A 24755-nucleotide genomic window follows, 5' to 3' on the forward strand; every position below is an offset into this window, starting at 1 on the left:
AGAAGAACATTTCTGTTATTGAGTTAGATTTGAAAGATGTTCAACACTAGAGCTTGATCTGATGCTGTATTCCGCCACCAGCTTCGCAAACAGAGACGACTTATCCTCCAACAGCTTCTCCGGCGTCTTGTATTCCTTGAGCAATCCTGTACCACACAAACACAACCAACTCAATCCCAACTAAATCGTTTACACACTGCTCAAGCCACAACACACGTACCGTTATCTAACAGCACAACCATGTCGCTGTCCAGCACCGATGTTATCCTATGTGCAATCGTTATAACTGTCGAGTCACAGAAATGGTTCCTCAGGGTCTGTTGGATCAGGTTATCAGTTGCTGTGTCAACAGACGCTGTTGCCTCATCAAGAACAAGGACCTTGCTTTTCTTCAGGAGCACCCGCCCGAGGCAAACCAGCTGCCTTTGTCCCACGCTCCAGTTCTCTCCATTCTCAGACACTGCTTCACCACAATCCAAACTCATCGACTAAATAATCAAGTTGAATAACAGGGAATAACAATCAATGAGCTAGATTAACCTGCAAAATCAAGCTTCTCTGGCTTTTTCCTGACCTCATCACCAAGCTGGCATTTAACAAGAGCCTAAAAAAAAGCAGAAACAAAACATTAAGCTAACACGCGAATCATGAGTATGAATTATCAACTAAACCAAACGAACCTCCCATATCTGCTCATCAGTATACTCTTCAAGGGGGTCGAGGTTAGTTCGAACAGTTCCCTCAAACATTGTTGGATCTTGTGGGATTATGCTCAACTTGGATCGTAGATCATGAAGTCCAATAGCTGAGATATCAATCCCATCGATCAATATCTGTCCGACTGTTGGTTCAACTATTCGGAAAAGAGTCTGAATAAGGGTTGATTTGCCACTTCCTGTTCTTCCTACTATACCAGTCCTCTTCCCTCCAAAGAAAGTACATGTTAGGCCTCGAAGCACGAAGGGCAAGTGAGGAGCGTAACGAACCTACAACAACAGCAATAATGTCAGCACAGCGACAACTAAAGCATTTTGAAACAATAAACAACAATGCAGCCCATCGCAAAAATCACCTGAAGGTCTTGGATATTAACTTCTCCTTGGGTAGGCCAGCAACTCTGCGGCCTGTTCGACTCAATGACAAGAGGAGGCTCACTTGGAAGTGAAGTATACTGAAGTATTCTTTCAACAGATATGATTCTATTCTCCATAAAGCAAAGGTTCCAAACAACCCAGGCTTGATACATATTTAAATTGAGGCCATAAGTCACTGCCAAACCAGCAATACCTGCATTGCAATTTAATGAGTATAACATCTTTGAACAAATTCAGCACGTAAGTTTTAGTATATGGTATATTTGCACAACACTCACTTGGATCAATAGTTCCTTCTGGAAGTGTAATCAGGAAAATCAGTGCACAGGTAAACGTCATGAGAGACAACACATCCAGACGAAGGCATAGCCATTCCATCGCACCAGCTGTATGAAAGTTTGGCCGTGAATATCCATCTATCAGCCTCAAGCTAATTTCTCGGAATCGAGATTCTTGATCGAAACTTCTAATGGTGATTGCTCCAGATAGTGTTTCTGAGAAGTGTTGTATGACTGGAGCTTTGCTCACTCCACAAAGTCGGCAAAGTTCCCGTGCAGCAGCTATGTAATAACGCTGGAAAGGAAAATACTGAATTAACAAATCATCGAATTGTATTCAACTTCATGCTAGCATCTACCTATTCACATACTAACCAACATAATTTGAAGGCAGACATCTGAAAGCATAGTTAAAGGAATTCAATGACTTTACCTGCAACAATATGCAAATTGCAATTACTGGAATGAAAATGATGAAGACCTGCCAAGCTACTTGAGTCATGACAGCAACAACTCCTAGAAGCTGAATCAAGGAAAAAGAGAATTGCGCAATGATACCCATGTTCAAATCAACAGCGCTTTGGTCCGTAGATACCTGGCAAAGAACAAAGCGTTCATCAAAAGTTACTCCTTAAGCAGCTTTACTTCCAAGAGAGTTTCAGTCAGTGTTCATAAAAATTAAAGAAACCATATGAGTATATCATAAGCTAAAAGAAAATAGCATTGTCACATACTCTATTCAAAATCCGCCCACTTGGAGTGGAATCAAAGAAAGACATGGGTGCACGGAATATGCAGAGGTGCATCTTGTTAAAGAGTATCTTTGCAGTCTTGTAGGTCATGGTCACAACAGATATTGACCTTCCCAAAACGCAAAAAGAACTTCCAACAGACAGAGCAACGTAGACGAGGATAAGGGTAGAGCCTCCAACTGGAGGTGCTTCATCCTTGGAGACAGGAGTTGCCCATGCCATCCAATAATTGCTTCCAATTTGAAGTACCTGAAATGCAACCTGAGCTAGCAAAGCAATGAGTGCCAGAAATCCGCCATACGATGTTGTAATATAGCTCCAATAAACTGACAGTCCAACACTTCCTTTCACTCTTTCTTCATCTTGAACAAGCTGGCCCTTTGTTTCCTCATTCTTGTTATCATTTCCATGTTTCTTCGATTCCTGTCTCTGCAAACCAGGCTTAGCATTTGCAGAGCTACTTCCCTCACCATTCGCTGATTTCTCGGTACTAATAGAGTCGAGAGCTGATAAAGCCTCCTCGTGTGCACCAACAAGTTCCATAAAATCGCTTCCTGATTTGAGAATATCGTTGTACCTGCCGGCTTGTTTAATCTGTCCTTCTTTCATAACCTGATGAGTAAAAGATATGCCATATGTCACATGATTAAAGTAAGAAAAAAAATCAACAATTTAGAGATGAACAACTCACCAGAATAAGGTCAGCAGCAGGCAGAAACTCGACTTGATGAGTAACATAAATAATGGTTTTGGAATTCAGAAGCCCCATGATGCATTCCTGGCATATCATATAAATCATGTTAGTACGTGAATTGGACCCAAAAACAAGAGCCATAGTGGAATTAAGAAGACAATCAACAACTATCATCATAAAAAAGTATCATAAATTTATATATATACATATAAAAAGAAATGAGGAGCATGTTGTGCTTACATTGAAAAGATGAGTGCCTGTATGTGCATCCACAGCACTGAATGGATCATCAAATATATAAATATCGGCATCTTGGTAAAGAGCTCGCGCAATCTGTATCCTCTGCTTCTGTCCACCACTCATGTTGATTCCCCTCTCACCAATAACAGTTTGATCCCCAAAAGGTAGAATCTCCAGGTCATTATTCAGCGAGCATGCTTCAAGGACCCTATTGTATCGCTGTCTATCCATTTCCTTACCGAACAATATATTTTCTTCTATTTTTCCGCTTTGTATCCAAGCCGACTGAGCAACAAAGGCTTTTGTTCCTGAAAGACAAACCGTTCCAGATATTTTTGGTATTTCCCCCAAAACACTAGAAAGTAAGCTAGACTTTCCAGAACCAACCATGCCACAAACTGCAACCCTCATTCCACGCGACACTCTAAAACTAATATCTCTCAATGTAGGACTAGAAGAAGACGCATCCCAAGAAAAGTTTCCATCTATTACCTCAATGGCAATATCAGAACTACCAACCGGAAGCTTCTCCACAACATCTGGTGGCAGGTCGTCAAGAGAAAGGAATGACGCAATTCGATCCAGAGAAACTTTAGCCTGAACAATCATGGATATTGTATCTGGTAGATTGTAAATTGGCTCTTGAAGAATCCTAAAGGTTGCTAGCGCCGATAGTATCTTTCCTGACTCGAGTGGGATTCCCATCAACATACAAGCACCAAAAGTTACCACAGACACGAACGTAGGAGCACCCAAAAAGAGAAAAGTAGTTATCGCTGTGGTATAAAGGTATCTTGCCAACCACCTGGCTTCTACACTCCTAAGTTCCTGAATTCTAGAGAGAAACCGCAACTCCCACGTCTGAAGTTTAACGATTCTCATGTTCCTCAAAACTTCCGAAGTTGCCTTCATCCTTTTATCTTTAGATTTCATTAGCCCATCCTGAAATTTCTCCTGCAATTTCCCAAGTGGGACATTTGCTAGCATGACAACAACAGTAGCTGCAAGTGCAGCTATTGAGGCAAGCCCTAGATCTTTATACAATATAATTAATGCTAAGACGACCTGCAGAATCACTATCCATGGATCGTGCATAGACCAACCAAATTGACCTATCCTCTCAGCATCAATTGCCATGAAATTAATAATTTCCCCCGTTGTATGTTCATTCTTAGATTGACATGAAAGCGTCAATCCCTTATTATATATTTTGGCAACTAATGCTGCTCTTGCCCTATGACCCCCCTGTTGAACCCTGAAAAACCAATGTCTCTGTGCAAAGCACTCGAACATCTTTGCGATGGTAAATGCAAAAACTAATATATATCCCTCATTTGCAAAATGCCTACTTCCATTCAAGTACTGGACAAAGATATCAATGAGGTAAGGGCCAACATAAGAAGCCGACGTGTAAATCAAACCACAAATACCAGAAATCGCAACCTCCCTCCAAGCGGTAAAAAGCAACCCCTTCGCTAGCATGGCCGCAGTGACTCGTTTACTTCCTCCACTATAGGACTCCAGCTTATCATTCAAAACTGGAAACGCCTCTCTGGTAGTGTCCAAGCCGGCAAGCTGAGGAACATCCTCGAGATCCAAGGTTTTCTTGTACCCTTTCGCGATTAAAGGACCCATCCACGAGAAAGTAAAGAGACTATAAACACCAGCACTGCCATAAGGGGTCACAGTCTCGTCCCCTTTGGCCGCCGGCGTCTCAGACTCTATACCATTCCTAGACCTATCATGCAAAAGGGGTTCTTCAATGATAGTGTTCTCATCCTCCCTTTTCGAACCCCAAAACCAAGTGAAAAAGAACACTATACTCATAAGGACTGAAACAACATCAGAGGCCCAAAATAGAGTCGACAAATTTTTGGCTTTTTCGAAATAAAGAACGTCTGTTACAAGGCAATAACAAGACACACAAAAGAACACCCCCCACCAAAGCCTCAGAATGAGGGGATACTTAGTTTCTTTCGAATTCGAGAAACAGACATGCAAGAAGAGAAAGAGACACAACCAAGAAAGTGTTTTGACAGCCAAGTCTGATAAAGTTAGGATCTTTTCATCACTCCAGCCATTTGCATACCAATAGAAGAGGTTCAAAAAGCATAGAGTGAGATTAAAGAGTGAAAGGCCTAAGGAGGAGAAAAGGGTTGTTTTGTAGTATGAGACATTTCTATGTTTACGGTTTTCATCGTCGTTTCTCCTAAATTTCTTGTGAAGCCACGAAACGAGTACAATGAAAAACAAAATCAAGTGCAAGGAGGTCGTCAAGAAACGCAATAGGAGTGGATTGATTAGAGAGGGAAAAAGGCGGGAACTAGAGAGGAAAACAAACATACCAGCTGCCATGAGGTAAGATGAAATTGAAGATGGAATCCTGTTTTTGTGAGTGTGTAGAGTGAGTGATGAATGAAAGAATAAGTTGGCATATCTCCTTTATATACTACTTGAGTTCATCAATACATCATCCATCCAATAGCAAACGTTGCAATTTTTGTTTGATTGTGATTTCCCTGTAAAAAAGGAGAAGAAAAGATAGTGTTTTAGTCATAGTTTTGTCCCACTATTAATTAACAAGATAAAAGTCAAGAAAGTGATGTTTTGCTTGGGCAGCAAAAAACTTGGTGGGCAAGGCTATGGTGGAAATTTAAAAGTTGCAGGAAACCAAGAAACCAAGAGGAAAGGCTATCTGATTTTGTTCAATAATTATCTTATCATGTGAGAGTTTAGATTAAAATGGTCCACTTTTTCGTTGGTTTTGTACCAAAAACTTGATACACTATTTATTAGCACTAAAAATACTTGCAAGTATACAAGGTAGATCTAGTATAGCTAAAGGTTAGTACTGGAATATCGAACACATGGAATAAGATTGCAACTGTCTATCTTATACTAAGTGTCATATACTATTTTGAGACACATGATTTTTGGGTATATTTATTAAACCAGACAGAAATAAATAAATAAATAACGAAAAACATAAAATATAAATAACAAATAATATACAAAAGAGGCTAAGGAATGTAGAGTTTTAGGAACCACAATCAAAAGTTAATATGCAAAGGACTTTCTTGAATTACGGTCTCTAGAGTTACTAAGCTATCACTGATGTAAAATTATATCTTCTCTCGAAGCATACAATTTGTAGATTGCTACCTAGAACCGAAGTTTCATTCCTAGAACTAAGGCTACAGCTCCTAAAAGCTCCTAAGATAAATTTGCTTCATTCAAAGGCTCAAATCTCTCGATTATATTGGCAAAGACGTCAATTTCTCCTCTTTCAAATTAGACTACTCACTTCTCAGTTCTTATAGTAAAATCCACATGCACTTATAAGATGGCCAATCAAATATATGTATAAGCACAAGAGAAATCGAAATAACTACAAGAGCTAACAAGCAAAAACAATTGAATAAATAATTTATAATCGTAGCATGTTACCAAAAATTCTACAAAATATGTTAATACTAGTCAAGTAAAACAACATAAAGTACTAGACATGAAGAAAAACAAAACAAAACCCAAGGTTGAATGCTGTAGTCTTCAGTCTTCTCTTGCCTGGATCTGCAGAGCTCCACTCCAATGGAATATGGAAGAATAATATGTGGAAAATGGGATGAAAAAAGTATAGAGATGGAGAGGATTGGAGGCTCTGAGATGAATATTATGAATTAGGATATATGGTATATATAGTCTAGGAAAGGATTTATAATTAGTAAAAAGTACCCTTCAAGTAATGGAAAAGATGGTAAATTCGAAATCCTCAATTAATAGGAGAGATTTGACAATAATTTATTCCATTCCTTAATTTCCGCCTAATTTTGACTGCACTGCGCAACATTCGTAAAATGACCATAACTTTCTCCACAGAAATTTAGATGTTCAAGGTACCCACGCGAAGCTCTTTCGAAGACGAAGAGAATAATATTAAGGCACTGATTGGACTTCAAACTCGTTGGCAGATGGGCTCGAACAGAGGCTACTGAACCTTGATCATTTTTGCACCTTTTTTCTATCTTTTTCTATCCTTTATCAACAAACACGTCAAAATATATAATATATGCAATTTAAGAACATAATTTGCAAGATTGACATTAAAAACATGCAAATCCCGTGTTTATCAATAATATCATGGAAATGTGTGTTAGCTATCCCCATTCATGGAAAATAAGCATAAGAGCATCCGCAGCGGTTGAAGAGGAGGCGTCCGTCCGTCCGTGCCGCTGAACAGAGCTCGTCCGTCCGTGCCGCTGAGCAGCCCTACGTGGCACGTCCTGATTGGCCAACGGCTTAGCCGTTGGCAAATTTGATTTTTTTTTTTAAAAAAAAATTCATAAATAATTCGAAATAATACCAAAAATTAAAAAAAAAATTGGATTCCCAAAAAATAAAGCCGTTTATGGACGTTTTTTTTGGATTTTTTTTATTTATTTTTTAATCCCAAAATCATATATAAATACACACATTAATCATCCACTTTTCACATCAAATTATCTCTCATTCATACTTTTTCATACTAAATCATCTACATCTTCCTCTCTCACCCAAATCCTCTCTAAAAAATTTAAAAATGGATTTCACCAATCTCATTGCAGAAGCGGAGCGCGAAGAACAAGAATATTATGAACAATATCTTGCCGCCTATGAAGCCTATGTCGCCGCCAATACCCCCGCCCCTCCTCCTCAACCAACTAGAGCAAAACGTCGCTACATCCCTCATGATAGAGAGGGAGCCCACGAAAGGCTCGTTGCCGACTATTTTTTCCGACCAGCCGCGGTATCCAGAAGATTACTTTCGGCGCCGTTTTCGCATGTCAAAACAGGTTGTTTATGCGTATTGTCAACACATTGTCCACCCGTGTTGAATACTTTCAATCAGGTGTAGACGCAACCGGTCGACAAAGTCTCTCGGCATTGCAAAAGTGTACTTGTGCCATCAAACAACTTGCTACTGGGCAAACGGTTGACCTCTTCGACGAGTATTTGTATATCGGTGAGTCAACTGGAATCCTATGCCTCAAGAGTTTTTGCGACTGCGTTCGTTCTGCTTTCTGCAAGGAATTCCTTCGGGCACCCACCACAGACGATTGTCAACGGTTGCTTCATTTTCACGAAACGAAACAGTCCACGGTTTTCCCGGTATGCTAGGCAACATTGACTGCATTGTAATACTCCGACTTTTTGTATCCTTTTGTTGTTCTCGAAAGGATGCCATTTTTTTCAAGGCAGATATTTAGTATAATCTTTGTTTATTTTCGAGAATTAAAAGAGTCCTGAACTTTCGCAATTGATTAAAAAAATATATATTCTAATCCTTTATTTGAGTCCAACTTGCTTGAGAAGCCTATTTCAAAATTTATTTATTCTTTTGGGCCATCCTTTTTATTAAAAATATTGTCGAGCCCAACACATTAAAAAATTCTTTTGGAATCCCAAATCTTTTTTTCCATCAGGAGATAGACGTCTCTTCTTCTCCAGCAAGCGACTTCTCCAATTCAAGAACCAGAAATCAAAAGTCACATATTAATGCCTCAATTCCCTTCAAATTCCTCTTCCTTAACGTCACATATACTCTCAAACACCACTCTTCACTATCACCTAAAGAGAAAAAGAGACGGGTAAAGAACTTTATGGATGGCGAGCTCCGAGGCATATATGGACAGCAGGCAGCAACACCGACGGCGCTGCACTGAAGGTGAAGGCGGTGGCTGCGTACATCCAATGACAACGACGGACGGAGATGGATTCGGCATGAGAACCTTGACGGCGGAGGTTCTGGAACAGTGATTTTGCTCACTGCCCAAAGAACAGCAACAGACCGTGGTGTTAACAGTGGTTGTGAGAAAGACTCATGCCAGCTCACGGATGAAGATGTGGCAACTCGATCCACATCATCTTGTGCAACGAATGAAAGTGAAACAAGTCTTACAAAGAGTTGATGTTCCAGCTTCCCCCATACTCACTGATCACTCCTCACCTCAGTCACCTACTGATACTCCCCCCACAAGTTCACCACCACCACCACCACCACCTCCCTCTCCTCACACACACCACATGATTACTCGATCAAAAGCAGGAGTCTTCAAACCTAAAATCTACACCATCAAATTGTCACCTGATCTAATTCCAAAATCTGCTCTCCTTGCTCTTTTGATTTCTATTTGGAAAGCTGCCATGCTCTCGGAGTTTTTAGCTCTCCTTAAAAATCATACCTGGATTCTTACCACTTTACCACCCGGAAAAAACCTTATAGGTTGTACATGGGTCTTCAAACTTAAAAAATTTCTTGATGGAAGCATTGCTAGACACAAGGCCAGGCTGGTTGCCCAAGGCTTTACCCAACAGCCGGGCTTTGATTATTCTGAGACTTTCAGTCCTGTAGTGAAACCTTCCACAATCAGACTTATTCTCTCTATTGTTGTCTCCAACGGATGGTCAATATCTCATTTGGATGTTAACAATGCTTTCCTACATGGCACTTTGAAAGAGGAAATTTACATGAAGCAGCCCATTGGTTTTGAGCAAGGAGGGCCTCATCTTGTTTGTAAACTGAACAAAGCAATATATGGTTTAAAACAAGCTTCTCGAGCTTGGTTTTTTACCATCCACTCTGTTTTACTTTCTCTTGGATTCACTCAGTCAAAGGCTGATGCTTCTTTGTTCATCAGGCACATTGGCACTGAAGTAATTTATCTTCTACTTTACGTTGATGATATGCTCATAACTGGTAATGTTCCATCTTCTATTCGGACTGTTATTTCTCAACTTCACTCTCATTTCTCTTTGAAAGATCTAGGGGAGGTGAATCTATTTCTTGGTGTGGAGGTTTTAAGAACTAAAGATGGCCTGCATCTTAGTCAATCCACCTATGTTCAAGATCTTTTAAAGAGAGTGAACATGTTAGGAGCAAAGGGGTGTCCTACACCCATGGTTTCTAACTGTGATTTAAGAAAATCAGTTGGGAATCTCTTCGAAGATGCTAAGCTTTTTAGGAGCACCGTTGGTGCACTGCAATATGTAGCAATCACAAGACCGGACATCAATTTTGCTGTTAACAAAGTGAGCCAGTATATGGCTCAACCTCTGGACTCTCATTGGAAAGCAGTGAAAAGGATCCTCAGATATTTGTCAGGGACTTTGAATCATGGGATTCACATAAGAGGTGGAAGTGGAAGAAGCATTACAGCATTTTGTGATTCTGATTGGGCTTCGGACTTAGATGATAGGCGATCAACAAGTGGTTATTGCACTTATTTCGGTGAGAATCTGATCTCTTGGAGTGTGAAGAAACAGACAGTAGTAGCTCGTTCTAGCACAGAAGCAGAGTATCGCAGTTTGGCGCATGTGGCAGCAGAAATCAGTTGGTTGCATTCACTTCTTGGTGAGCTGAAGGTAAAGAAGAATGGAAGTTCTGTTGTTTGGGTTGACAATTTGAGTGCAATAGCACTAGCCTCGAATCCGGTTCTTCATTCAAGAACTAAACACATTGAACTGGATGTTCACTTTGTGAGGGACAAGGTTTTGGCAAATGAATTGGAGCTCAGGCATGTGCCTACTTCAGGTCAAATAGCCGACATCTTGACGAAACCTTTAAGTCACCAATCCTTCATCAGATTGCGAGAAAAACTTGGAGCGGTCGAGCAATCTAAGCTAGGATTGAGGGGGCGTGTTAACAGTGGTTGTGAGAAAGACTCATGCCAGCTCACGGATGAAGATGTGGCAACTCGATCCACATCATCTTGTGCAACGAATGAAAGTGAAACAAGTCTTACAAAGAGTGTGGAGAACGTGTGTAAGAAGAAGGATGCAACTACTATAGATAAGAACGTGCCAACTGGTGGTGTGGACCACAAACGCAGCTGGAAACAAGTTGTTGCAGGAGCAGCTTGATTTGTATTTTTGTGTAATCAGTTATTAGATGCCTTTAGGGTTTATTATCTTAGGTGCTGAACCCCTGCATATATATATGCATAGAGTTTGACAGCAGCTCATTTTTCATTGAATGAAACAGTGAAAATATTTTCTTTCTCAGCTTAAGTCTTCTTTGCTTTCATTTTTCATGGCTTGCTTCATAATCTTTTAGTTATCAACAGCGGCGGCTCCGCGTTTGAACCGAGGACAGCAGCCCGGCGATGGAGATCAGCCACGGGCTGACAGTGGCAGGCAGCAAGAGCAGCGACTCTGTCCTACGCTCGTTGTGAGCAGCAGGCTGGGGCGAGGCGACCGTGTGATGACGAGCAGCAGCTCGAGGAGGCTAGCAGTGGTGGCGGCTCGCTCGCCAGCGAGCTGTGAAGGAAAAGACGGCGCAGGCTTCATGGCGTGACGACCCTATCAACAGCAGCCGTGGCACACGGCGGCGTGATTGGACAGACGGAGGAGCTGCGAACTGGGGAAGAGAGGTGGAGCAGTTGGGCAGCGGTGCTGTGTTTCGGGTCTTCCGAACCAAGGAAAACGAGGAGCCCGGCGACCTTTGCGGCGTCGAGAAGTCCGAGAGAGAGATGGGAGCAGAGCAGCAACGATGAGCCCTCGATTTGGAGAACGAACAACAGCCGCGAGAGAGAGTGAGGGAGGTGTGATAGAGAAGGTGAGAATCGGAGGGGGGAGAGTGAAAAATGGGATGATTGTGGCTGACCGCAGCTGCTCGGACCAAACTCGGCGGTGACGGAGAAGTAGAGGCAGTGGCGGCAAAGAGGCGATGGTTTCCAGGCGACCACGGTGGTGAATGGTAGCGGACAGTAGCTCGCGAAGACAGCTGGCAGCGGCGGTGCTGAGTTTTGCCGGAGAGGAGGAGTTTTAGAAGAGAAGAGAGAGAGAGTAGAATGGCTGTAAGTTTGATACATGAAGAGAAAGGAGGCGGTGCTGAGGTTGAGGGAGAAGAGAGATAGCAGTGGTGGTGTGTAGTGGCAATTGAGAATTGAGAAAAAGATAGAGCTGAAGGAGAGTGAGAAGCCAGAGACGCCTAGAGCGGCCACGAAAATTTAAAGGTAGATGAAGAATAAGACGTTCACGGAAAATTTCTTAATTTACTAAGAAAGATCGACGGGGTTGCCTTCGCACGCAAGTTATGATCAAACGAGACGTTTGAGTTAAGGAAAATTTTAAGCTTTTGAGGTGGGCTTTCTTTTAAAATATTTTGCAATATTTTGCCAAATTATGAATAATGTATCTCTTTGCAAATATGTTATGTCTTGCCATATTTTGTTTTTTAATGGAGCTGCCAATCTGATTGTCTACTGGGTTTAATTCCCTCTAGACTTTGATAGTTAACGAATTCGGGTCTGACTAGGGGTGAGCCCTTACTCAGGCTAGTGTACACAGATAGAGATCGTGAGCAGTCTTTCGGGTCGGCCGGTCCAGTGATCGAGTTTGTGGCCACATTCTCGTTTCACACGATGGTTCAGATTTGGTATGTGATAGTTGATGATGATAGTAGATCGGCCGATCGCCATTTTAAAGTTGAAAGTATTTTAGCGTTTCTCGGCAGATTTTAAAGTAAAACCCGAGTGCACTTAAAGATGGCATGGCATGACTTTATTTTATGAAAATATTTTGGCATAAGTTCACTGAGTGCATCAAGTACTCAGCTCTGATGTGTTTTCCCTATGTGCAGGTTGAGCTGTGACGAGCGCGGTGGGTGTTGAGCATAAAAGTAAAGAAGATGTTTATCAAATGTTCAGAATATGTTGTGTCTTCATACATTATATTATTCTACTCTCGAGTGCTTCCGCTAAACAATATTTCTTTGAGTTCAAGTATTGTTGAGATAATATTCTTTTGAGTTGTTGATTGTCGAAATGGTACTTTGATTTTATTCGAGCTATTTCAATTATTTCGAGCTATGGTCGAGTTTCGTTGCTTTCTATCCTTAATCGCGATCCACCGTGTTTTCTATCCTTAGAAAATGCGGGCGTGACAGGCTGCATGCATTGGAAGTGGAAGAATTGCCCGACTGCTTGGAGGGGGCAATACTTAAGCGGCAACACTTCAGTGGGTCCGGGCCCACTTCCGTGCTCTTAGCTAAGAGCACGGATGGGGATATTCTAAGAAGTTACATACAGTGATAGAATCAAGTAATATGAGGATTACATAATGATTTAGTGGGTTGGTTTATCAATGAAGCCAAATTATTCAAATTGAACTCGATATTAGAGCAACTCCAAGGGGAGAAGGTAAATGAAAAGGGTATATCATGTTTATACTTTCCCAAAAAGTGTAACATACCTTTCTAAAAACCACTTAACTCCAAGGATAAAAGGTATATAGAAAGGTATATCATTTAAAAAAAATAAAATAGTAGTACAAAAGCATTAAAAAAACATAAAGTGTAATACCTTCTCCCTTGGAGAATGATTTTTTATGAAAAGAAGGTAAATATGGTGGTTATATCAAGGACGGACGCAGAAAATTATTATAGTAGGGGCTATATATTCTAAATTTTGTATAAAATAATATATTTTCTATAAGTTGTTTTGATAGGGGCTTTTGCAATTCATTTTACACAAAATACTAATAAAACTATATATGTTATATAGCTAAAATTTAAAAATAAAAATAAAAAGTTGGGGAAGGGCTTAAGCCCCTCCCTAATCACGTGTGTGTCCGCTAGTGGGTTACATGATTTTACCTCTCCAATGATGGAGATGTAAAGATACCTCTTCAAAATGGGAAAAGGTATAATACCTTCTCAAATATATAAATTGTGGAGTAGTATATATTAACAATAGAAATGAAGAATAAGTTGTGCTTACAATGAAAAGACGAGTGCCTGTATGTGCATCCACAGCACTGAATGGATCATCAAATATATAAATATCGACATCTTGGTAAAGAGCTCGCGCAATCTGTATCCTCTGCTTCTGTCCATAGCTCATGTTGATTCCCTCTCACCAATAACAGTTTGATCCCCAAAAGGTAGAATCACAAGGTCTTTATTCAGCGAGCATGCTTCAAGGACCCTATTGTATCGTTGTCTATCCATTTCCTTACCGAACAATATATTTTCTTCTATTTTTCCACTTTCTATCCAAGCCGACTGAGCAACATAGGCTTTTGTTCCTGAAAGACTAACCGCTCCTGATATTTTTGGTATTTCGCCCAAAACGCTACAAAGTAAGCTAGACTTGCCAGAACCAACCTTGCCACAAACTGCAACCCTCATTCCACGCGATACTCTAAAATTAATATCTCTCAACGTAGAACTAGGAGATGATACATCCCAAGAAAAGTTTCCATCTACTATCTCAATGGCGAAATTAGAACTACCAACCGGAAGCTTCTCTACTACATCTGGTGGCAAGTCGTCAAGAGAAAGGAATGACGCAATTCGATCTAGAGAAACCTTGGTCTGAACAATGGCTATTGTGTCAGGCAGATTGTAAATTGGCTCTTGAAGAATCCTAAAGGTTACCAGCGCAGATAGTATCTTTCCCGACTCTAGTAGGATTCTTATAAACACGCTAGCACCAAAAGTTACCATAGACACGAACGTAGGAGCACCCCAAAAGAGAAATGTAGTGAAAGCTGAGGTGTAAAGGTATCTTGCCAGCCACTTGGTTTCTACACTCCTAAGTTCCTGAATTCTAGAGAGAAACCGCAATTCCCAAGCCTGAAATTTAAGGATTCTCATGTTCCTCAAGACTTCTGAAGTCGCCTTCATCCTTTCATCTTTAGATTTCATTAGCCCTTCCTAAAATTTCTCCTCCAATTTCCCGAGTGGAACATTTGCTAGCATGACTACAACAGTAGAAGCAAGTGCAGCTATTGAAGCAATCCCTAGATTTTTATACAATATAATTAATGCTAAGCTGATCCACAGAACCAACATCCATGGATAAAATACCAACGGAAGTCACTTATCCTCTCAGCATCAACTGCCATGAAATTAATAATTTCCCCCGTTGTATGTTCATTCTTAGATTGACATGAAAGCGTCAATCCCTTATCATATATTTTGGCAACTAATGTTGCTCTTGCCCTATAACCCCCCTGTTGGACCTTAAAATACCAATGTCTCTGTGCAAAGTGCTCGAACTTCTTTGCAATGGTAAATGCAGAAACTAATATATATCGCTCATTTGCAAAATGCCTACTTCCATTCAAGTACTGGACAAAGATATCAATGAGGTAAGGGCCAACATAAGAAGCCGACGTGTAAATCAACCCACAAATACCAGAAATCGCAACCTCCCTCCAAGCTGTAAAAAGCAACCCCTTGTCCAGCATGGCCGCAGTGACTCGTTTACTTCCTCCACTATAGGACTCCAGCTTATCATTTAAAACTGGAAACGCCCCTCTAGCAGTGTCCAAGTCGGCAAGCTGAGGAACATCCTCGAGATCCAACGCTCTCTTGTACCCTTGCGCGATTAAAGTGCTCATCCATGAGAAAGTAAAGAGATTATAAAGGGGGCTCTTCAAGCATAGGGTTGTCATCCTCCCTTTTCCCACCCCAAATCCCAGTGAAACAGAACACTGAACTCATAAGGACTGAAACAATATCAGAGGCCCAAAAAAGAGTCGACAAATGTTTTTGCTTTTTCGAAATAAAGAAGGTCTCTGTTACTAGGCAATAACAACACACAACAGAACAGTCCCCACCAAAGCCTCAGAACGAGGGGATACTTGGTTTCTTTCAAATTCAAGAAGCAGATATGCAAGAAGAGAAAGAGAGACAGCCAAGAAAGTGTTTTGACAATCAAGTCTGATAAAGTTAGGATCTTTTCATGACTCCAGCCATTTGCATGCCAATAGAAGAGGTACAAAAAGCATAGAGTGAGATTGAAGAATGACTGGCCTAAGGAGGATAAAAGGATTGTTTTGTAGTATGAGACATTGCTATGTTAATGGTTTTCATCGTTGTTGCTCCTAAATTTCGTGTGAAGCCACGAAACGAGCGCAAAGTATCCTTATGAAATTATCTTTTATGCTATACGATGCTTGCGCTCAGCTACCCCATTCATGGTATAATTCATCAAACCTCTTGCTCTCACACTTCTCAACAAAATGGGGTAGCTGAGCGCAAGCATTGTCATATTTTAGATGTTGCGCGTACTCTTATGTCTCACATAAATGTGCCTAAGTATCTATGGTTTGATGTGTTCTTACTGCATGTTTTCTTATTAATAAGATGCCATCTAGGTGTTGCATAGGGATATTCCTTTTTCTTGTCTTCATCCTGATAAACCTCTCTATCATATTCCTCCTCGCATTTTTGGGTGTACTTGTTTTGTTCATGATCTTACTCCTGGGTTGGATAAGTTGTCCCCTCGCTCCATTAAATGTGTTTTTCTTGGTTATTCTAGAACCAAAAGGGATACCGATGTTTTGATCCTCTGCAGACGTCACCTTCTTTGAGTTTCAGCCTTATTTTACTAATTCTCAAACTAAGCCAACCAGCCAGTTAGATCCTACTCCTTTGCCTGCACAAACTTTTGTATCTTCTATGCCTTCTGCTCCTCCTTTACAGGTCTATACACGACGTCATCGACCTGCAACAACCCTTGAAGCCCCTGAAACAGAACCAAATACAGGCTCATGTCCACTGTCACAATCATCTTCGCCTCCAGCTTCTGAAGATGCAGTTCCTCCTGATGAGTTACCCATAGCCATTCGCAAAGGTAAACGAAGTTGTACCACCTGTGTCTAATCATGTTTCCTTTACTCGATTAAATGCTCATTTTCGTGCCTTTGCTCTTTGTCTTTTATCTACAGTTATTCCAACTTCTTACCAAGAGGCACTTAAACACCCTCTATGGCGAGCCGCTATGGATGAGGAGATGCAAGCTCTCTTGAGTCGTGGTACTTGGATATTGGTACATGCCCCTAATTGGGTAGATATTGTATCTTGTCGTTGGGTGTTTACCATAAAATTTCTTGCTGATGGTAGTATTGATCGATACAAAGCTCGGCTTGTGGCCAAAGGATACACACAAACTTATGGTATTGACTACTTTGAGACGTTCTCGCCCACTGCTCGTATGAACTCAATCCGAATTCTTTTCTCTTTGGCTGTTAATCTTTCGTGGCCCATGTACCAGCTTGATGTGAAGAATGCTTTTTTGTATGGGGATTTGACTCCGATGGTCTTTATGGAGCAACCTCCGGGATATGTTGCTAAGGGGGAGGATGCTACTAAGGTTCGTTGTCTCAAAAAGGCAATTTATGGCCTTAAACAAAGTCCCAAGGCGTGGTTTGATAAGTTCAGCAGTGTTCTTGGAACTATTGGTTTTAAGCAATGCAAGTCTGATCATTCGGTCTTTGTGCGACATCAAGCATCGGGTATTGTCATTCTCATTGTGTATGTTGATGATATACTCATATTTGGAAGTGATGTTCGTGGAATTGAGGAAACTAAGAAATATTTGCATCAACATTTTGTTATCAAGGATCTGGGGAGTCCTAAGTATTTCTTCGGAATTGAAATTGCACACGAAAATTCTGGAATGTCTCTATCTCAGCAAAAGTATGCTACAGATTTACTGAAAGAAACTGGACTACTTGGAACAAAGCCTGTTGATGCTCCTATGGAGGTTGATCCAAGTGTTTGGGATGATAGTGGAGAATTCTTGGAGGATAAAGCTAAGTATAGACGTCTAGTTGGAAAACTTATCTACTTGACAGTAACAAGGCCTGATATTTCCTTTGATGTTGGTTTAGCCAGTCGTTTTCTGGATAAGCCTAAGCAAGTTCACTGGGATGCTATATCAAGAAATCTCCCGGCAAAGGATTGTTATTTAAAAAGAATGGTCATCTAAAAATTGAAGGATATTCTGATGCTGATTATGCTGTTTCTAAGTCTGATAGAAAGTCTACTTCTGGATATTGCACCTACTTGGGAGAAACCTGGTAACTTGGCGAAGTAAGAAACAACATACTGTTGCGAGATCGTCTGTCGTGGCCGAGTATAGAGCTATGGCTCATACTGCTACTGAGATGATTGGAGTCAAGAATCTACTTGGAGAATTGGGGTTCACTTTCGATGAATACCGATGCATTGTGATAACCAGGCTGCAATCTATATTGCGAACAATCCGGTTTTTCATTAAAGGACTAAACATATTGAAGTTGATTGTCATTTCATTCGAGAGTGTGTTTTGAATCAGACAATTACTACTCCCTTCACTTCATCGTCCAACCAGATTGCTGATATCTTTACAAAACCGTTGTCTGGAAGCGTTTCTCGGAACTTTGTATCAAGCTGGACATGATCAATATATATGGTCCAGCTTGAGGGGGAGTGTTAATATATTATATGTATTATGTCCCACATCGGAGATGTAACATAGCCTAGCTTAGTCTCTTGTACTATATATATGTGGCCTATGTTTACTAATGAATATATAACTACTTTCTCCACTATGTATCTATATTTTACTTTTCTACATGTACATAAGTTTTTAGAAGTGAAAAAAAGTAGAGAAAAAAAATAGAAGAAAAGATGAAATAAGAGAGATAATGTGTTGGTTTTTTTTATAAAAAAAGGAAATGTACCACTTATAGTAAAACGACCTAAAAAGGAATATGTCCCTTATAATGGTACAGAGGGAGTAGTAATTGTTTAAACCGTGTGACATTTAAGTACACTAATACACAGAGTACATAAGTAGGAAGAGATCAAACACTTGACCCTTATTTTTACCTAGTAGAGAATAGTAATACTAGTATTTACGAGTTTTTTTTGGTGTATCTGGACAAAGGATGCTATACATTTTAGTATTTGGTTTCTGATCAAAGCTGTGGTATTTGATTAAGTATAAGTAAATACTACTTTGAATATTACTAATGAGTGATTTATCATTTAGATAACAAAAAGAGTTCATCAAACAGTACAATAATATCATTAGTAAATCGTACAAGAACTTAAAGGGCCTATTCTGCCTAAACAAAAACAAAGGAACTTGTATGAATTATAGACAAGTTCCATCATCATCGTTGTTGTTGTCGTCATCATCAACGTCATGCAAAAGAAGAACATTTCTTTCATTGATTTAGATTTGACAGATGTTCAACACTAGAGCTTGATCTGATGCTGTATTCTGCCACCAGCTTGGCAAACAGAGATGACTTATCCTCCAACAGCTTCTCCGGCGACTCGTATTCCTTGAGCAATCCTGCACCACACAAACATAACCAACTCAATCCCAATTAAATCATATTCACACACTGCTCAAGCCACAACACACATACCGTTATCTAACAACACAACCATGTCGCTATCCAGCACGGACGTTATCCTGTGTGCAATCGTTATAACTGTCGAGTCACAGAAATGGTTCCTGAGGGTCTGTTGGATCAGGTTATCAGTCGCTGTGTCAACAGACGCTGTTGCCTCATCGAGCACAAGGACCTTGCTTTTCTTCAGGAGCACGCGCCCGAGGCAAACCAGCTGCCTTTGTCCCACGCTCCAGTTCTCTCCATTCTCAGACACTGTTTCACCACAATTCAATCTTATCGAGTAAATAAACAAGTCGAACAAAGAAGAAGAACAATCAGTAAGCGATATTAACCTGCAAAATCAAGTTTCTCTGGCTTTTTCCTGACCTCGTCACCAAGCTGGCATTTGTCCAAAGCCTAAATAACAACAGAAACAAGACATTTAGCCAACACGCAAATCATGAGTACGAATTATCAACTAAACCAAACGGACCTCCCATATCTGCTCATCAGTATACTCTTCAAGGGGGTCGAGGTTAGTTCGAACAGTTCCCTCAAACATTGTTGGATCTTGTGGGATTATGCTCAACTTGGATCGTAAATCATGAAGTCCAATAACTGCTATATTGATACCATCGATCAGTATCTGTCCGACTGTTGGCTCTACAATTCGGAAGAGTGTCTGAATAAGTGTTGATTTGCCACTTCCTGTTCTTCCTACTATACCAGTCCTCTTCCCTCCAAAGAAAGTACATGTTAGGCCTCGTAGCACGAAGGGCAAGTGAGGAGCGTAACGAACCTACAACAACAGCAGTAATGTCAGCACAACGACAACTAAAGCATTTTGAAACAGCACACAACAATGCAGCCCATCGCAAAAATCACCTGAAGGTCTTGGATATTAACTTCTCCTTGGGTAGGCCAGCAACTCTGCGGCCTGTTCGACTCAATGACAAGAGGAGGCTCACTTGGAAGTGAAGTATACTGAAGTATTCTTTCAACAGATATGATTTTGTTCTCCATAAAGCAAAGGTTCCAAACAACCCAGGCTTGATACATATTTAAATTAAGGCCATAAGTCACTGCCAAACCAGCAATACCTGCATTGCAATTTAATGAGTATAACATCTTTGAACAAAGTCAGCGCGTAAGTTTTAGTATATGGTATATTTGCACAACACTCACTTGGATCAATAGTTCCTTCTGGAAGTGTAATCAGGAAAATCAGTGCACAGGTAAACGTCATGAGAGACAACACATCCAGACGAAGGCATAGCCATTCCATCGCACCAGCTGTATGAAATTTTGGTCGTGAGTATCCATCTATCAGCCTCAAGCTAATGTCTCGGAATCGAGATTCTTGATCGAAACTTCTAATGGTGATTGCTCCGGATAGCGTTTCTGAGAAGTGTTGTATGACTGGAGCTTTGCTCACTCCACAAAGTCGGGAAAGTTCTCGTGCAGCAGCTATGTAATAACGCTGGAAAGGAAAATACTGAATTAACAAATCATCGAATTGTATTCAACTTCATGCTAGCATCTACCTATTCATATAATAACCAACATAATTTGAAGACAGAGACATCTGAAAGCATAGTAAAAGGAATTCAATGACTTTACCTGCAACAATATGCAAATTGCAATTACTGGAATGAAAATGAATAAGACCTGCCAAGCTACTTGAGTCATGACAGCAACAACTCCTAGAAGCTGAATCAAGGAAAAAGAGAATTGCGCAATGATACCCATGTTCAAATCAACAGCGCTTTGGTCCGTAGATACCTGGCAAAGAACAAAGCGTTCATCAAAAGTTACTCCTTAAGCAGCTTTACTTCCAAGAGAGTTTCAGTCAGTGTTCATAAAAATTAAAGAAACCATATGAGTATATCATAAGCTAAAAGAAAATAGCATTGTCACATACTCTATTCAAAATCCGCCCACTTGGAGTGGAATCAAAGAAAGACATGGGTGCACGGAATATGCAGAGGTGCATCTTGTTAAAGAGTATCTTTGCAGTCTTGTAGGTCATGGTCACAACAGATATTGACCTTCCCAAAACGCAAAAAGAACTTCCAACAGACAGAGCAACGTAGACGAGGATAAGGGTAGAGCCTCCAACTGGAGGTGCTTCATCCTTGGAGACAGGAGTTGCCCATGCCATCCAATAATTGCTTCCAATTTGAAGTACCTGAAATGCAACCTGAGCTAGCAAAGCAACGAGTGCCAGGAGTCCGCCATACGATGTTGTAATATAGCTCCAATAAACTGACAGTCCAACACTTCCTTTCACTCTTTCTTCATCTTGAACAAGCTGGCCCTTTGTTTCCTCATTCTTGTTATCATTTCCAAGTTTCTTCGATTCCTGTCTCTGCAAACCAGGCTTAGCATTTGCAGAGCTACTTCCCTCACCATTCGCTGATTTCTCGGTACTAATAGAGTCGAGAGCTGATAAAGCCTCCTCGTGTGCACCAACAAGTTCCATAAAATCGCTTCCTGATTTGAGAATATCGTTGTACCTGCCCGCTTGTTTAATCTGTCCTTCTTTCATAACCTGATGAGTAAAAGATATGCCATATGTTACATGATTAAAGCAAGAAAAAAAATCAACAATTTAGAGATGAACAACTCACCAGAATAAGGTCAGCAGCAGGCAGAAACTCGACTTGATGAGTAACATAAATAATGGTTTTGGAATTCAGAAGCCCCATGATGCATTCCTGGCATATCATATAAATCATGTTAGTACGTGAATTGGACCCAAAAACAAGAGCCGTAGTGGAATTAAGAAGACAATCAACAACTATCATCTTAAAAAAGTATCATAAATTTATATATACATATAAAAAGAAATGAGGAGCATGTTGTGCTTACATTGAAAAGATGAGTGCCTGTATGTGCATCCACAGCACTGAATGGATCATCAAATATATAAATATCGGCATCTTGGTAAAGAGCTCGCGCAATCTGTATCCTCTGCTTCTGTCCACCACTCATGTTGATTCCCCTCTCACCAATAACAGTTTGATCCCCAAAAGGTAGAATCTCCAGGTCTTTATTCAGCGAGCATGCTTCAAGGACCCTATTGTATCGCTGTCTATCCATTTCTTTACCAAACAGTATATTTTCCTCTATTTTTCCGCTTTGTATCCAAGCGGACTGAGCAACATAGGCTTTTGTGCCTGAAAGACTAACCGCTCCAGATATTTTTGGTATTTCCCCCAAAATACTGGAAAGTAAGCTAGACTTTCCAGAACCAACCATGCCACAAACTGCAACCCTCATTCCACGCGACACTCTAAAACTAATATCTCTCAATGTAGGACTAGAAGAAGATGCATCCCAAGAGAAGTTTCCATCTATTACCTCAATGGCAATATCAGAACTACCAACCGGAAGCTTCTCCACAACATCTGGTGGCAGGTCGTCAAGAGAAAGGAATGACGCAATTCGATCCAGAGAAACTTTAGCCTGAACAATCATGGATATTGTATCTGGTAGATTGTAAATTGGCTCTTGAAGAATCCTAAAGGTTGCCAGCGCCGATAGTATCTTTCCTGACTCGAGTGGGATTCCCATCAACATACAAGCACCAAAAGTTACCACAGACACGAACGTAGGAGCACCCCAAAAGAGAAAAGTAGTTATCGCTGTGGTATAAAGGTATCTTGCCAACCACCTGGCTTCTACACTCCTAAATTCCTGAATTCTAGAGAGAAACCGCAACTCCCACGCCTGTAGTTTAAGGATTCTCATGTTCCTCAAAACTTCCGAAGTTGCCTTCATCCTTTTATCTTTAGATTTCATTAGCCCATCCTGAAATTTCTCCTGCAATTTCCCAAGTGGGACATTTGCTAGCATGACAACAACAGTAGCAGCAAGTGCAACTATTGAAGCAAGCCCTAGATTTTTATACAATATAATTAATGCTAAGACAACCTGCAGAATCACTATCCATGGATCGTGCATATACCAACCAAATTCACCTATCCTCTCAGCATCAACTGCCATGAAATTAATAATTTCCCCCGTTGTATGTTCATTCTTAGATTGACATGAAAGCGTCAATCCCTTATTATATATTTTGGCAACTAATGCTGCTCTTGCCCTATAACCCCCCTGTTGAACCCTGAAAAACCAATGTCTCACTGCAAAGCACTCGAACATCTTTGCGATGGTAAATGCAGAAACTAATATATATCCCTCATTTGCAAAATGCCTACTTCCATTCAAGTACTGGACAAAGATATCAATGAGGTAAGGGCCAACATAAGAAGCCGACGTGTAAATCAACCCACAAATACCAGAAATTGCAACCTCCCTCCAAGCGGTAAAAAACAACCCTTTTGCCAGCATGGCCGCAGTGACTCGTTTACTTCCTCCACTATATGACTCCAGCTTATCATTCAAAACTGGAAACGCCTCTCTAGTAGTGTCCAAGCCGGCAAGCTGAGGAACATCCTCGAGATCCAAGGTTTTCTTGTACCCTTTCGCGATTAAAGGACCCATCCACGAGAAAGTAAAGAGACTATAAACACCAGCACTGCCATAAGGGGTCACAGTCTCGTCCCCTTTGGCCGCCGGCGTCTCAGACTCTATACCATTCCTAGACCTATCATGCAAAAGGGGTTCTTCAAGGATAGTGTTCTCATCCTCCCTTTTCGAACCCCAAAACCCAGTGAAACAGAACACTATACTCATAAGGACTGAAACAACATCAGAGGCCCAAAATAGAGTCGACAAATTTTTGGCTTTTTCGAAATAAAGAACGTCTGTTACAAGGCAATAACAAGACACACAAAAGAACACCCCCCACCAAAGCCTCAGAACGAGGGGATAATTGGTTTCTTTCGAATTCGAGAAATAGACATGCAAGAAGAGAAAGAGACACAACCAAGAAAGTGTTTTGACAGCCAAGTCTGATAAAGTTAGGGTCTTTTCATCACTCCAGCCATTTGCATACCAGTAGAAGAGGTTCAAAATGCATAGAGTGAGATTAAAGAGTGAAAGGCCTAAAGAGGAGAAAAGGGTTGTTTTGTAGTATGAGACATTTCTATGTTTATGGTTTTCATCGTCGTTTCTCCTAAATTTCATGTGAAGCCACGAAACGAGTACAATGAAAAACAAAAGCAAGTGCAAGGAGGTCGTCAAGAAACGCAATACGAGTGGACTGATTAGAGAGGAAAAAAGGCGGGAACTAGAGAGGAAAACAGACATACCAGCTGCCATGAGGTAAGATGAAATTGAAGATGGAATCCTATTTTTGTGAGTGTGTAGAGTGACTGATGAATGAAAGAATAAGTTGGCATATCTCCTTTATATACTACTTGAGTTCATCAATGCATCATCCATCCAATAGCAAACGAGTCGTCGTTGATAATTTGCAAATTTTGTTTGATTGTGATTTCCCTGTAGAAAGGGAGAAGAAAAGATAGTGCTTTAGTCATAGTTTTGTCCCACCATTATTAACAAGATAAAAGTCAAGAAAGTGATGTTTTGCTTGGGCAGCAAAAAACTTGGTGGGCAAGGCTATGGTGGAAATTGA

General features: G+C 40.6%; 2 protein-coding genes and 1 pseudogene across 2 annotated transcripts; all 3 read right to left on the bottom strand.

Moving 5' to 3' along the window:
- Positions 1 to 6: 6 nt before the first annotated feature.
- On the bottom strand, positions 7 to 5456 carry LOC125223121 (ABC transporter C family member 3-like). Its single transcript, XM_048126109.1, has 10 exons — positions 3059 to 5456; positions 2816 to 2902; positions 2107 to 2736; positions 1806 to 1967; positions 1373 to 1667; positions 1073 to 1287; positions 681 to 986; positions 541 to 604; positions 221 to 460; positions 7 to 146 (listed from the first exon to the last, which is right to left on the bottom strand). The coding sequence occupies exons 1-10, from the start codon at positions 5411 to 5413 to the stop codon at positions 16 to 18; spliced, it is 4485 nt and encodes a 1494-aa protein (XP_047982066.1). The 5' UTR covers positions 5414 to 5456; the 3' UTR covers positions 7 to 15.
- A 5920-nt stretch (positions 5457 to 11376) lies between these two features.
- Positions 11377 to 16710, bottom strand: LOC125217844 (annotated as a pseudogene).
- Positions 16711 to 18833: 2123 nt separating this feature from the next.
- Positions 18834 to 24529, bottom strand: LOC125223120 (ABC transporter C family member 3-like). Its single transcript, XM_048126108.1, has 10 exons — positions 22085 to 24529; positions 21844 to 21930; positions 21135 to 21764; positions 20834 to 20995; positions 20399 to 20693; positions 20099 to 20313; positions 19707 to 20012; positions 19567 to 19630; positions 19247 to 19486; positions 18834 to 19170 (listed from the first exon to the last, which is right to left on the bottom strand). Exons 1-10 carry the CDS (start codon positions 24437 to 24439, stop codon positions 19040 to 19042), a joined length of 4485 nt encoding a protein of 1494 aa, XP_047982065.1. The 5' UTR covers positions 24440 to 24529; the 3' UTR covers positions 18834 to 19039.
- Between the last annotated feature and the right edge of the window lie 226 nt (positions 24530 to 24755).

The sequence above is a fragment of the Salvia hispanica genome, chromosome 4 (assembly GCF_023119035.1).
Source record: "Salvia hispanica cultivar TCC Black 2014 chromosome 4, UniMelb_Shisp_WGS_1.0, whole genome shotgun sequence".
NCBI lineage: Eukaryota > Viridiplantae > Streptophyta > Magnoliopsida > Lamiales > Lamiaceae > Salvia > Salvia hispanica.

What these genes read in the sequence shown, in the direction of transcription:
- LOC125223120 (XM_048126108.1), bottom strand. Translation starts at nt 24,439, where the DNA reads ATGGCAGCTGGTATGTCTGTTTTCCTCTCTAGTTCCCGCCTTTTTTCC. An exon ending in CAGGCACTCATCTTTTCAAT is followed by an intron (nt 21,931 to 22,084) that starts GTAAGCACAACA and finishes ATGATATGCCAG; the next exon opens with GAATGCATCATGGGGCTTCT. An exon ending in GGTTGTGTTGTTAGATAACG is followed by an intron (nt 19,171 to 19,246) that starts GTATGTGTGTTG and finishes TGTGTGGTGCAG; the next exon opens with GATTGCTCAAGGAATACGAG.
- LOC125223121 (XM_048126109.1), bottom strand. Translation starts at nt 5,413, where the DNA reads ATGGCAGCTGGTATGTTTGTTTTCCTCTCTAGTTCCCGCCTTTTTCCC. An exon ending in CTGCTGCTGACCTTATTCTG is followed by an intron (nt 2,737 to 2,815) that starts GTGAGTTGTTCA and finishes TTTACTCATCAG; the next exon opens with GTTATGAAAGAAGGACAGAT. An exon ending in CAATTTGCATATTGTTGCAG is followed by an intron (nt 1,668 to 1,805) that starts GTAAAGTCATTG and finishes TTTCCTTTCCAG; the next exon opens with CGTTATTACATAGCTGCTGC.